Source organism: Aulonocara stuartgranti (genome assembly GCF_965226115.1).
Source record: "Aulonocara stuartgranti genome assembly, chromosome: 3".
Classification (NCBI taxonomy): domain Eukaryota; kingdom Metazoa; phylum Chordata; class Actinopteri; order Cichliformes; family Cichlidae; genus Aulonocara; species Aulonocara stuartgranti.
In genome coordinates, this window is record NC_138941.1 from 3,771,035 (window position 1) to 3,785,529 (window position 14,495).

General features: G+C 44.5%; 2 protein-coding genes across 2 annotated transcripts in view; one reads left to right on the top strand and one right to left on the bottom strand.

The window, feature by feature from the left end:
- LOC309700452 (protein NLRC3-like) overlaps positions 1-14,495 on the top strand; it is a gene marked incomplete at its 3' end in the record, with an annotated part of 173,109 nt that overhangs the window by 24,830 nt on the left and 133,784 nt on the right. The window lies entirely within an intron of this gene.
- LOC309702333 (uncharacterized protein) overlaps positions 11,510-14,495 on the bottom strand; it is a 29,663-nt gene continuing 26,677 nt past the window's right edge. Inside the window, exon 2 of the mRNA XM_082527014.1 lies at positions 11,510-14,067. Coding sequence (XP_082383140.1) covers positions 12,945-14,060 — 1,116 coding nt within the window. The 5' untranslated portion in view covers positions 14,061-14,067 and the 3' untranslated portion in view covers positions 11,510-12,944. The remainder of the gene's footprint in view (positions 14,068-14,495) is intronic.

Below are 14,495 nucleotides of genomic sequence, written 5' to 3' on the forward strand. Positions count from 1 at the left end.
GAAGCCCTGAAATCTGCATCAACAAGGAAGTGTTGGCTCACCAGTGATCCCAGCAGAGCCACTGGTTTGGCTCCAGTTGTTCTAGATTCAATGATGTTGTTGCTACAGATACATGTCAGCATCTTTATTGAATTTAATATGAAGCAGAAATGGTGTCATTAGGAGAAGAAGAGGAGAACAAGTCCGGCGAGGAGGCAGCAGCTCTTAAAGATGAAACAGCAGCTCAGCCCTGAGCTCAGAGAGCTGCACATGAAAAAGCTCCTCAAGCAGATCCTGTCAGAGGTTTGTCATCAACAGGAGGAACTGTTCACATCATAGGATGAAGATGCTGTCAGCTGGATGAAGAAGGTTATTTAATGCAAACGTTCACACTGAAGTCAAATTGTTGTCGTGTTGAACAGATTCATGTACTGATCGTCTCCAGAATGTTAGAAGAGCTTCAATGAATCATTAGAAACAACTTACAGCTGCACAGCTGTGTCAAACACATCTGTGTGTCATTGTGGGATTGTTGTGTTTCTACATGTGACACACGTCTAAAACATGCACACAATCTGAACACAAACAGGGACTCATGTGTTCCCACAGCCAGATGCTGAGAGCCATTTCCTTGTAGTCCTGTGTCTACATACATGAACCATTAGATGTTATTGGAATGATTGTCAGCTCTGATAGTTTCATGTGTGTTTAGCTGGACGCTGTTTGATCCTCGACATGTTTAAAGGTGTCCAGTCCTGAGACACTGGGGCTGGAAACAGCTGTGATGTCATTGGACTGTCACACAGACAGAAGTGCATGAAGCGAGCAGCCGAGGAGCCGCTGATGTTTTGGATTCAACAGCATTTGAAAGGTCGACACAGACACATTTGCACACAGAAAGCTGAATCTGTCATATGCCACAGTGAACTCACTGTTCAGTGTTTTTCAGGAAGCTTCTTAACTGCCTCTGCTGCCAAACAAGCAGCTGATGTCCTTGAGAAGAAGCTGAAGAAGTCTTCAACAACAAATACAGGAAGTGGACTTTCAAATACTAGATTCACTTTAGACTCACAGAGAAATGACTCAACCAGCTGTGTTTGACTATATGAAAGGTCAGTGTGTGTCTGCACACAGACTGTTGTGTTGGACTGTTATTCAGTTGTCTGCTGAATGTTTTCAAATGTCTGCATCTCAGCTGTGATGAGGCTGGGGGTCATGGGAGGCCACCGTAGCAGCCTCTTCAACATCATGACATCATCATAAATGCTGCTGGACTGTCTGATGGGCTGACGGTGAAAAAGCCGTCGGGAAGGAAACAGAAGACATTTCAGAGGCTGCAGCAGATTTCTTTGATTCGGGGCCTTTTTCAGCTTTATTGGACAGAGCAGTGAAGATAAGTGACAGCAAAGCAGAGAGAAAGGGGGCGTGGCCCGGGTCAAAGCCAGGCCAGCTGCTCTCCACCTCGTGGTCACCTGCTCATCCTAGTGAGCTCCACCAGCAGCCCTTTCACACACTTTACACTGTCAAACACTGTGTGTGGACCTCAGCTAACAACAGGCTGCATTTAAGTCTGGACTACATGCTTTTATATTGTTTTTATTCCATCAGCAGCTCAACATCATGAGCAGCTTTGACATAAAGACATCAAACTCAAGCTGACTTTAAACTACTTTTAATACAGGGGCTCAAAAACAACAACATCTTTATTATATATCAGGACAGAAAGTCATTTCATCTCAAAGGGAAACAGCTTTATTTGGAATAACCAGCACTATCAACTGGTTTGGGATCTCCACCAGTTTCATGTCTTTGCAGCTTCTCCAACAAAGTTCCTGTAAAATCAGCATGTTTGTCTTTATTGGTTTGATAGTGATTGATTATTCAGTCCCAATCTGCTGTCATCTAAAGAACAAAATGATGTTTCTATGAGTCACAAAGCTCCAGATGTTGTCGGCTTCACAAAGAAAACAAAGAACTTAAACACAAAGTGTTTGGAGCCAAAATGTTCCCAAGCTGCTCTTTTTGAAATGGCAGAGGTACAGTGGTGTCTAACAGCACACTGTGGAAGGCAAACATGTTATTGTTGGATGAAACTTCATGAATCCTTTGTAGATTTGAGCTGTTGGAGCCTTTCTTTTCTCTTCAGGTGTACAGATGCTGAGGAGGCAGGTGAAGCAGGTGGAGCTGTTGTGATGCTGGCAGAGGGTGTGTCTTAGTAACTCTGTGAGGCAGAACTGGATCCAACATTGTGGATGTGTTGATGTTGGAGCCATTAAGAGTCTCTGGCCACACTGTAGGATTTCCCTTTGATCCACTGTGGGGGCATTTTGGAGTCTGTCAGTGAAACTCTTCATGTTTGTGTTTGACTCCAGTTTATAGAAACAGAGAAATGTGTCATGCTTTTGTTCGGCCTCCACAAATACACACATTTGTTCATTGGTTGGACTTTTTGGAAGGAGACACATTGAAAACCATGTTAATAAGATCTTGTTGTTTCCTGTGGATCCGACACAGAGAGTGGACTTCAGACAGAAAGCGTGGAAGAGATTTTAGAGGCCGTGTGTGGCAACAGGAAGTTTCTGTGTGTTTGCTGATCTTACATGTGGAAAACAACACGTGATGTTTGTGAAGTTCTACAATGATCATTGTTCTCACAGCATTTTGAGTGGGAACAGTTCAAACTGGGAGTAGTGGGAGTTATTTACTGATTGAAACAAGCTGAATGTTTCTGTGACGATGAAGATCAGCAGCTCAGCTGATCAATGAACTGACATCTATCAGTCGTTTCATGAGATGAAGTCATCAGCAGACATTTGTTCTGACTGTGTGATGAATGTCAGAACGTCAGGGCTCTGCTTTAGTCACTGCTTGATGATCATTGGCTCATTGTTGAATCCAGGGGCCCAGTCTGACCTCTGACCTTTGCTGCAGGTCTTCTGTGTTATCTCCACTTTCATGTCTGATCTTCTGCTGTATCGTCCAAAATAAACATCTGGATCATTTCCAACACTTCAGCAGATCTTTAGTTTGGGCAGTGCAGCACAGAATAACACATATTGTACTATACTGCCCACTTCCTGATCTTATTGGATCTGTGTGTGAGGTTGGTGAAGGAAACACATGTTTACTGAGTGAGTCGCTGCCATTAGGAACTAGTTTTTATATCACAGCCTGGAAATCACACAGGACCATTTCTGCAAGTGAAAAGTCGTCATTGGAGGAAAATGATTGTGTAGTTTGTGCGACTGAAGAATTGTCCCAACTACATGTGCTGCTGACCTTTGACCTTTCCTTTAGGTGCACAGAGGAGTCTGTGGAAACATCCAGAACTGAGGCAGTGCTACAGATGCTTCAAATAAAGTGGTGTATTATCCATGTTTTCTATGGATCACATCCAGTATCCTGATCTAACGAGCCCCCTTTTTGTGGATTTTAGAGCCTCTGACTTTTGCTGCATCTCATTTCAAGCACAAGAGCAAGAAGTGGATGAAGAAATGGGACGAGTGGGGTCAGTGTGGTGCATGTCAGCTGTGCTCACACATGCTTTCACAAAGAACATGTGTGTTCATCGGCAGCATTAAGGTGCACTTTAGTCTTCATAATAATAAAGTATTCTGACTTTATTCTTCTGAATCCTCACAGTCATGTTGCAGCTCTGCTTTGCTTTAAGAAAATGTTCTACCAGGATGTTACTTTCCTAAACGTGTTCTCCAAATGTTCCAAAGACTTTGTTCTTGTCAGAGGTAGTGTCGTGGATGAGAGAAGGAGGACCCAAACGCTGGACTCACAGGCAGGTAGGTGAAGGTGGATGTTTATTGCCGAAGGAGCGAGCAAACAGTACAGAGGGAGGAAATGGCTGGCTGACTGAATGAATGAATGAATGAATGACCAAAGGACTGACTGACTGAACATACAGACGACATAGACATCAGACGTACATCATCAATGACCCGACACTGAATGGGTAGAACAGAGGGCTTAAATACACAGACTGGTGATAATGATGATAATGAGAGAACGGTGAGTACACAGCTGAACATAATGAACTAATGATAATGGGAAGAGGACTGAACATAATGCACACAGACCAAGGCTAACACAATAAAACAGGAAGTGGAACAGGCAGTAGATAAACAGTGAACGTGAACTGAAAATACTGGGTCACCGACCCAGGAACCCTGACAGTACCCCCCCCTTCAAAGGCCGGCACCCGACGGCCAAAAGAAAAAGAACCAGAACAGGGCGGGCGGAGGGGGCCCAGGACGGAGGGACGGAGTCCACACAGAGACAGTTCAGGTGGGTGGCCACGTGGCCCGAGGCCGAGACGAGACAGGTCAGGTGGGCGGCCACGTGGAAGGCAGCAGCGACCACTGAGCCGGTCCGGTAGGTGGCTGCGGCGGTCGAGACGAGACTGTTCCGGTGGACCGACCGTGCGGAAGGCAACGGCGGCGGCGAAGGAGACGACGGAGCAGTTCAGGGGGCCGACCGCGTGGAAGGCAGCGGCGGCTCTCCAGTGTTAGGCGTGCTGGCCACGGCCCGGTGGGCACAGGACCAGACGAGGCCGGCCCAGGCGACGGGTGCGGAAACCCCTGGCTGAGAAGCAGGAGAGCTCACAGCTGGCTCTGGGTGCTGTGGCTGCAGGTCCGGGAACCGAACAGGATGGTGGACAGGCAACTGGGAAACAGGAGGCGACTGGACTGACTGGACAGGGGACTGAGCTACAGGAGGTGACTGGGGGACAGGAGCAGACTGGACTGACTGGACAGGGGACTGAGCTACAGGAGGTGACTGGAGGACAGGAGGGGACTGAGCTACAGGAGGTGACTGGAGGACAGGAGGGGACTGAGCTACAGGAGGTGACTGGAGGACAGGAGGGGACTGAGCTACAGGAGGTGACTGGAGGACAGGAGGGGACTGAGCTACAGGAGGTGACTGGACAGCAGGTGAGTGAACTGACTGAAGGGAAAGCTGAACAGCAGGTGAGGGAACTGACTGGAGGGAAAGCTGAACAGCAGGTGAGGGAACTGACTGGAGTGGAGATGCTAAGGGAGGAACAGAGGCAGGCGTGGCTGACGACGGAGCTGAGGTTGGTGTGGCTGATGGCTGAGCTACAGACTGGGCTAGACAGGGAGATAAAGCTACAGCCTGGGCTAGTAAAGCTGGTGCCTGAGCAGGGGACACTTCAGCCAGCCTAACCAGGGATAAAGCTAGTGCGTGAAAGGCTGGATCAGGTGGTGGATGAAGTGGTGGACTGATTGGCTCTTCCGTGCTTCCAGAGCGTGAGGGCACTGGCTGGAGAGCCTCAGCTGAGTCTCTAGGGGGGTCAGGCCGGATCCTGGCCGCCCTCAGCCTAGGTGCTGGGACAGGCACGGGAGGTGGCTGGACACTAGTGATGTGACGTTCTGTATCGGGGCTTCGAAGCGTGTGTCGAGTAATGGAGGGGGCGTTTCCGCGAAGCGCGTATCGAGGCTTGCTTCATTTATGGGAGGAGCTGAAAATGATGACGTCCGAAGCCTCGCTGCCCGGCTGTACCACGTGACTGGTTCATGAAGCGGTTCGAACTTTGCCGCAAATAATCATTTTCCACACTGCCAGTATAAATATACACAGTACACTGCATCACTACACTATAGGTGTTTTACACACTCCTTTTGTTGTTGACATTTACAGGCTGTGTGCAAAAGGCCACACTCTTCAAATTCATGCCAACTAATATTTTTACGTCCAGTAGGTGTCCTGCTAGAGCAAATGAAGCTTCAAGAAGCTTCGCGTTGGGGTGAACCAATTGGATGAAAAGCATCAGTGCTTCATGAGGCTTCATCTGCCCATCACTACTGGACACCAGTCACCCCCACCCGAGGAACAGAGGTGGGTGTGGAGGTATACGGGGTCACAGCTGCCCTCGTCCTGGGTGCGGGCACAGGTGTGGGTGTCGGCTGACTGACAGGAGTGGAAATGATGACTGGGCGAGTGATACTGACAGGTCTATCTGGATTTATTCTGGTCCTTCTGCCACCACTATTTACAGTCTTTGACTGAACAGTCTTTGGGGGAGCAGAGCAGAAAAAATCTTCCCAGTCCACTTCATCCTCTAGGAGGGAAACATCCCATGAATCAGAAAAGAGTCTATTGTGTGTTTTAAGTGAATAATCAGATGGTGAGTGCGAAAAACAGTCACTGGAGCTCACCATCGGGAGTTGCTGGAAATAGTCCTTGTTATGGCGACGTGTGCGCCGCTTTCTCCGGGAAGAGGCAGTGGGCGGGGTACACAGCCGAGCCTCTGGCACGGGAGCCTCCATTGAGCCGAGGTGGGAGGCGGAGCCACCGTGCCATGGCGAGGTTGAAGGTCCGGTGAGTAAAATGGCTGGTGGGCGAGCGAGGAGCGGAGCAGCGGAAGAGCGAGCGGCCGAAGCCTGGCCTGTGACGCCCACTCTCCGCGGCGAATGCTCCGATGCAGGTGAGGCAGCAGGTGGAGGACCGCGGCGTCTCCGAGGCCCGCCCAGAGCCAGGCGAGTCCCCTCAAAGACGTGCTCCCTCTCTGAGAAGAGCCGCTGTTTCCACCTGAGCTTCTCCGCCCAAATGGAGAGCGCTACGTCCTGCCGCTCGAAAAGGTCCGAGTCCGCTGGGTCCACAACGCGTGGTCGGGTCATTGTGTCAGAGGTAGTGTCGTGGATGAGAGAAGGAGGACCCAAACGCTGGACTCACAGGCAGGTAGGTGAAGGTGGATGTTTATTGCCGAAGGAGCGAGCAAACAGTACAGAGGGAGGAAATGGCTGGCTGACTGAATGAATGAATGAATGAATGAATGAATGAATGAATGACCAAAGGACTGACTGACTGACCATACAGACGACATAGACATCAGGCGTACATCATCAATGACCCGACACTGAATGGGTAGAACAGAGGGCTTAAATACACAGACTGGTGATAATGATGATAATGAGAGACCGGTGAGTACACAGCTGAACATAATGAACTAATGATAATGGGAAGAGGACTGAACATAATGCACACAGACCAAGGCTAACACAATAAAACAGGAAGTGGAAAAGGCAGTAGATAAACAGTGAACGTGAACTGAAAATACTGGGTCACCGACCCAGGAACCCTGACAGTTCTAAGTAGTTCTACATGATGAAACATCCACACTAAGTTTAAGAAGGACACACAAACACCATCTGTCCTTTCATCATGTGTACAAACGTGTTCAGATGTCAAATGTACCGTGAATGGATGCAAATGTGGATCGTTCCAATAAAATGAGACAGTTTTGTAAGTGGATCACAGTTTGAAGTTCATTGAAACCTATAAGAACATGTTATTCAAACCAATTTTATCCAACAGGAAGAAGCATCAGGGGAACAGGAAACATTCAAACATGTTTACTGTAAGAACTGCACAAAGGAAGGAAACACAATCCTACACATGAGCACTTTAAAATGGACATTTAGCTTTTCAAACATCAGGGAGCTGCAATAACAACACTGAGCCCATTCTGATCAGACTGAAAGATTTATAGAGATTTATCCATGTGCTGGAAAAGGATTTGATATCAACATAGATGCAGATTAGCAGGAGCATTTTCTTCATATTGATTTAGAGTTCAGTACCAGGAATATGTAGAATTAACATCTGTGTGCATGACGAGTGATGAAAATTCAAAGTCAGGCTTTCAGAGGATGTCAGAATTGGTGTCTCTATCTGTGACTGTCCCAGAGGAACCTACCTGGGGGATTATTACAGATCTGTCTATATAGAAAGACTTGCATTGATTCACAGTGTACAATTCTTTCTAATCTGTTAACATCTTCCTCCAAATCCTGTTTCTGCTGTTTAATGACATATGTCTGAATACAGACAGTGGAAAAATGTCAGTCCTAGTCTTACTGGATCTCAGTGCAGCATTTGATACAGTTGACCACAACATATTACTCAAACGACTGGAGAACTGGACAGGTCTTTCAGGAACTGTACTAAACTGGTTCAAAACATACTTAGAAAACAGGAAATACTTTGTATCAATAGGTAACTTCACATCTGAGCAGACAAGTATCACATGTGGAGTTCCCCAAGGTTCCATCTTGGGACCCTTTCTGTTTAACATTTACATGCTCCCACTGGCACAGATTATAAAGAACAACAAAATAAACTGTCATAGCTATGCAGATGACACACAAATATATATCACATGTCACCAGGAGACCAAGGCCCCGTACAATTTTCTCCAGCTAAACAAAACAAAACTGAGGTAATAGTCTTTGGCGCCAAAGAAAAACGATTACAGGTCACCAGAGAACTTCAATCTATACATCTAAAAACCACAAACCAGGCGAGACATGTGGGTGTAGTGATGGATGCAGACCTAAACTTAGAAAAACACATTAAGACAATAACAAAATCAGCTTACTATCGCCTCAAGAATATTTCAAGGATAAAAGATCTGATGTCTCAACAGGACCTGGAAAAACTAGTCCATGCATTCATCTTTAGTAGGCTTGACTACTGTAACAGCATCTTTACAGGTCTACCTATAACATCAGTCAGACAACTACAGCTCATTCAGAACTCTGCTGCTCGAGTCCTCACTAAGACCAAAAAAGTGGACCACATCAGTCCAGCTCTGAGGTCCTTACACTGGCTGCCTGTCCGTCAGAGGATAGACTTTAAAGTTCTGATGCTGGCCTATAAAGCTCTGAATGGTTTAGGACCAAAATACATCAGTGACCTCCTGACCCAGTATGAACCTTCCAGATCCCTCAGGTCATCTGGATCCGGTCTTTTATCAGTTCCCAGAGTCAGAACCAGACACGGAGAAGCTGCATTCAGCTTTTATGCTCCTTATATCTGGAACAAACTCCCAGAAAGCCTCAGATCAGCTGAAACACTCAGTTTATTTAAATCCAGGTTGAAGACTCACCTGTTCTCAGCTGCATTTGAATAAAGCACCAAATCCACACTTTTAAGCTTAAATTTCAAAACTTACATTTAACTACTGATTTTATCTACTGTTCTGATTTTATCTGTTTTGATTTTATATACTGTTTTGTTTGTTTATTAGTTAGTTAGTTTATTTGCTTGTTTTAATCAATTTTAAATCATGCTTTTTATTTGTTTTTGTTTCTAATGTCTCTGTAAAGCACTTTGCCCTTGCCATCAGAAGGGCTCAAACCTCCTGCTGTTTCTACTGGACCATAAATTCTACTTTATGATCATCTTCAAAAATAAAAACGTGAGTTTATTTGTGAACTCTGTGAAATGTGTCTGATGTTTAGTTTGAACCAATCCTGTGTCAGCTGCAGCCACATCATTGCCACACATACAAATGGGTGCGTTCCTGTTTAGACCTGCTGGCTGTCAATAGGCTTCATTCCATTTCAGACTGCCGGTGGTCGGCTGTGATCTAAACTCAACATGGCTCCTGTGTTAGAAGAGCCTCTGATTTTAAACTTTGCACATTTAATAGTTTCTTTCCAACACTGTGGAGCTACCAGCCCAGTATATGTAGCCACAGTAGATGGAGTTATCAAGCTGACTGACAAACATCAGGACTCATGTGATCCCTACATGTGGACCTTTCACAGATGGATCCAAGTGCAGATTCAACTCTGCATTACATTTGACTTCAGCTGTTACACACTTTCTAGCTGTGTCACTTCCTGCTTTTTGGACAGTTTATTCATGTCCACAAATGTTTGGCTGCATGTTTGTATCATCTATATTTCCAGTCTTCATACAGCCGATATTTCATGTGAACTCCAACCTGCCAGCTGCCATCATGTTTTCAGGGTTCATTCAGTGTTGAAATGTAGGACAAACAGCAGCACATGTTCTCTAAATGTTTGCAGTCATTTTAAATGAAGCTGATACTACATGAGACATTTTCCATATTTACTGTCTTTGAACAGAGAATAATAAAGCCATCAAACATATACAGGCTGTGCAAATACAAACTTCTGTGGTGCATTTGATGACCTGCAGAGGAGAACAAGTCGGGCTTTTCAGCCCTAACACAACCTCTTTGTTCTCAATACTACAAAACCTTCAAAGGCTGATATGCAAGTTTGCATGAATCACCAACACAGTTGTGTTTGTTTCTAGTATAGTTATAAATAAGCTGATCAAATATCTGCTGACTGATTAGATCCAGTATCTATTACAGATGAACTGGATATCACAGCATGTTGTTAATCCGTCATATCAAACTAAACCGTGTTGCTGGTGTAAATATCCTCCAATAAAGTCAGATGAGGGCTGCTGTTGCCAGGTAACGATGATGTCACACTGGATCTTCTGATCTTTAGCATCGTAGCGCTCGGGGTCTGATGTTGGCTCATGTGTTGTTAAACACCAACATGACGTTCTACTAGTCAAGGCCTCAGCTTATTATATACCTATTATATTCTAGTATCAAATACACAATTTTCAAATGGAGGCCTTATAACAGATTATATTGTTCTCTTCCAAGATGGTTGCTGGCATCCACCAGTAACCTTTCAAAACAAAATGTCTAATTTCACTGCATTGACAGTAGGTAAAGAATTAAACTGACATTACTCCTCCACTGAATCTACATAAATCAACAGTTAAATAATGTCAGTTCTTCCGTGTTCTCTGGAATCAATCACAGCAAAGAAATTAGACTGTTTCTTTTGAAAAATGTTGGGAAAGAACAAATCAAGATCAAAAATCAAGATTCAGTTAAACAACAATTATAACTAAACAATTTGAGATAATGTTAGTTTCCATTAACATTAAATTAGGTTACTGAATTGGCAAACACCTTCCTATTAACATTACCCATTTTACCCCAATAACTAAAGAAATTAGCACTTGCAGGTCAAAACCTTTATTCAAGAGATGCAAAAATAACATTGATACAGTGACTGTCAAAAATTACAGCACTGATCATACTGTGACATGTTGGTTCAAAACAGCACACTTAGAAATATTCAACGTTCTTTACTTCAACTGAATGAAACTGAAAACACCATTTCACACGACCCATATGGGATATTTAGACTGTATAACTGTTCACGCTACATCTCTTCACTAGTAAAAGAAAGAAAAAATACAAAGAGAAATTTAAAAATGCTGCCAAAATGCTGCACAGAGCAAAAGGAAAAACAAACAACAACAAAAAAATGGCCCTGTCCTCATGGCAGTTGCAGTGTATATAAAAATGAACCCTGCGATCTGTTCCTGGAATTGAGCTTCAAAAATGCAGCAGAACAAGTGTGAGATTTAAATGTCTTCTCACCTAGAGCTGGTCACCTTGCATGCATAACAGTGAGCTTTCCTTGCAGGAGCAGTTTTGTCTTAGTTGTGAGCTTTTCTTGTACCGGACTCTGCGCCCTAATTTTAGTGTCAGACCACACCTTCAGAGTATTCCATCAGAACCAACCACGACGCAAGAGGAACACTGATGACGTGCAACCCCATGACCCAATCTGGGGCAGTGATGTACCAGCGGAGTTCAAGTTGTGGACCACCGGACAGAAGGTCCTGCACTCACTGTTCCCTTGGGTCGGAACTGGAAAAAACACGTTAAGAATTGAGACTCTTGACTACCGATTTGGACTTTTCCTGAACAGCTCAACAAAGATAAATAAGGCTCAGAATGAGGAAATCGACGCGATCAGAATAGTGGTCATGCAACACAGGGTCGCCCTGGACATGATTCTCGCTGAGAGAGGGGGCCTCTGTGTCTTATTCAACACCACTTGTTGCACCTATATCCCGGACAACGTGCACTCCTTGACCATGACCACCGCCCTAGACAAGTTGCGACAACTGAGTAATGCGCAGCAACAAGACTATGTCACGAACAATGAGGACTGGCTGACCTGGCTGCTGAGTGGCAGCTGGAAGACCCTCGTGATAAAAGGACTCGTACTGATAGGAGTTCTGCTTCTATTATTGTGCTTGTTTTCTACATGTATCCTACCATGCATAAGATCCATGATTGACAAAATGGTACAGGCCACAGTAATTACCTATGTTGGACTGCCACTAGAAGATGAACCGGATGAAGAAGATTTAGTATAGAAACACACACACACATACTGAATGATGCTACAATTGAAAATGTTATAAGCAAGTGATTGTTGGCTGATAATAAAGTATGATTAAGTGAAAAATATTAACATCAGGAGGGGATGTTAAAGAAGAAACGCTTTTATGAGTTTTATGTTGCATTAAAGTACATGTTCATATTTTACTCTTAATAGGAAAAGAACAAAATGTACTACTCGCTCTGTTTATAGAAAGAGGAAGTTCACCCTATGACATTTATACGAACTTACACACACACACGCACACACACACACACACACACACACACACACACACACACACACGCGCGCAAAATTAGAGGAAACTGCTATGCTTGTTTCACCCTGCTATAAATAATAAACGACTACTGCAGCTCGGTGTGAGTCCTCTCTGAGCCCTCACCCGTGCAGCACGTTAACCGTCTCCAAGTGTCTCAGTGTTGTTTATTCACCTAACTGTTTGATAACTGTAAATCTCTGACAACAGTTTATTTATACCATCTTCACGTGAACACATTCAAGAACATAACAGATGAAGAAACATTAAAAACTTCCACACTACATGAAGCAAGAAAAATAGTTTTTCTTTCAGGTGGTTTCAGAAAAACAGAAACATCAAACATCTCCAAGACTCTCTTTGAAAGAACTAAAAACCTTTGTTCTCATGGTCCAATCATGAGTGAACTCCCCGATGAAGCCTTGTGTGCTAAAACATGTCAGAGTTTTAAAGGTTAAACATGAGTTTCCAAAACGTTTTGCTGGAGAACAATGAACTATTTGACTGAGTTTCAATCATTTACAGACGAGCAAAACCAGGACAGAGAAAAAAGGACAAAACTGACTCAGTAAAACAACAGAAAAGAAGATCCCATGTAGATCTGTATTATGTAGAAGTTCAGCCCAGCAACCAGTTCAGTTCAACACAAGTTTAAATGATTCTATCTGAACTCTGTGGAGCCTGATCTCAAGCTTTTTGAGTCTGACACAGAAACCAGAGGATCTTTCTGTGTCTTCAGATTCACTGTGATCCAGTGATGGGAGTGATTTCAGCCCTGAGTGATGGCGCTGATGTTTGCACAGAGCAGACAATGAGGTGAATGTTTGGGCACATTGGTAACAGTGAAACAGTTTATTAGTAACGTGGGATCGTTTGTGTGCAGAGTATGAACTCAGATTCCTGAAGCTCTTGTCACACTGGTCACAGCTGTAGTTTCCTTCCATGTGTGTACGTTCATGAATGTTACGATGACCTGACTGTGAGAAGCTTCTCTCACAGTAGCTGCACTTGTAGAGTCTCTTTCTGGTGTGGATCTGTTGGTGTCGTCTCAGGTCATGTGGAGATTTAAAAGTCTTCTCACACAGGTCACATCGATAAGGTCTCTCCTCAGTGTGGGTAAACATGTGTTGTTGTAACTGTGCGTCTGTTGTAAAGTATTTGCCACACTGTTCACAGCAGTACACATCATGTCTAGTGTGAATGCGTAGGTGTGTATTTCGGCTCTCTCTCTGGCTGAAAGTTTTTCCACAGATGTCACAGCTGTATGCCTTAATTCCAGAGTGGGTAACTAGATGCTTCTGTAAGTGGCTACTGTGAGTAAAAGCTCTGCCACACTGATCACAGCTGTACACTTTAACTCCACTGTGGATGAGTTGGTGTTGTTTTAGGTAACCCTTCAAGGAAAAAGACTTTCCACACTCGTCACAGCTGTATGCCTTAATTCCAGAGTGGGTAACTAGATGACTCTGTAAGTGGCTACTGCGAGTAAAAGCTCTGCCACACTGATCACAGCTGTACGCTTTAACTCCACTGTGGATGAGTTGGTGTTTTTTTAGGGAATCCTTCAAGGAAAAAGAATTTCCACACAAGTCACAGCTGAACGGTCTCTCTCCAGTGTGGATGACCTGATGCCGTTTTAGTTTAGCCCTCACAGTAAAACCCTTCCCACACTCGTCACAGGTGTGTTTTTTTCTCTCCCTTTCTTCTGTGAGGTTTGTCGGCCTCCTGAGAGCGCTGACTTCTGGCTCCATGTTGGTCCTGCAGTGACAGAGATACAAACAGAGGCAGTGAGTGAAATGCAGTCGTGGAACAAACTCAACCTTCAAACTCCATTAACACTAGTTTTAAACCTGAAGGTGGAGCGTGGCACCAAACACCTTAAAGGTCTCTTATCCCCACCTGCTGGTAGTTCTAACACATTACATCCAACCTGCTGTTAAAGATAATTCATGACTGTTCAAACACTAAAATCATGCGCGCACACACACACACACACACACACACACACACACACACACACACACACACACACACACACACACATTATTTTCTCTAATTTTTAGCCTATTTTAGCCTGTACAGGAAGCCAAGAAAGGTTATTATGCATTTTATCAATATTAGTATAGTATGAACATCTTCACACTAATCTGGACGCCTTATTCTGGACTAACTGAAGTCTGTTAAGA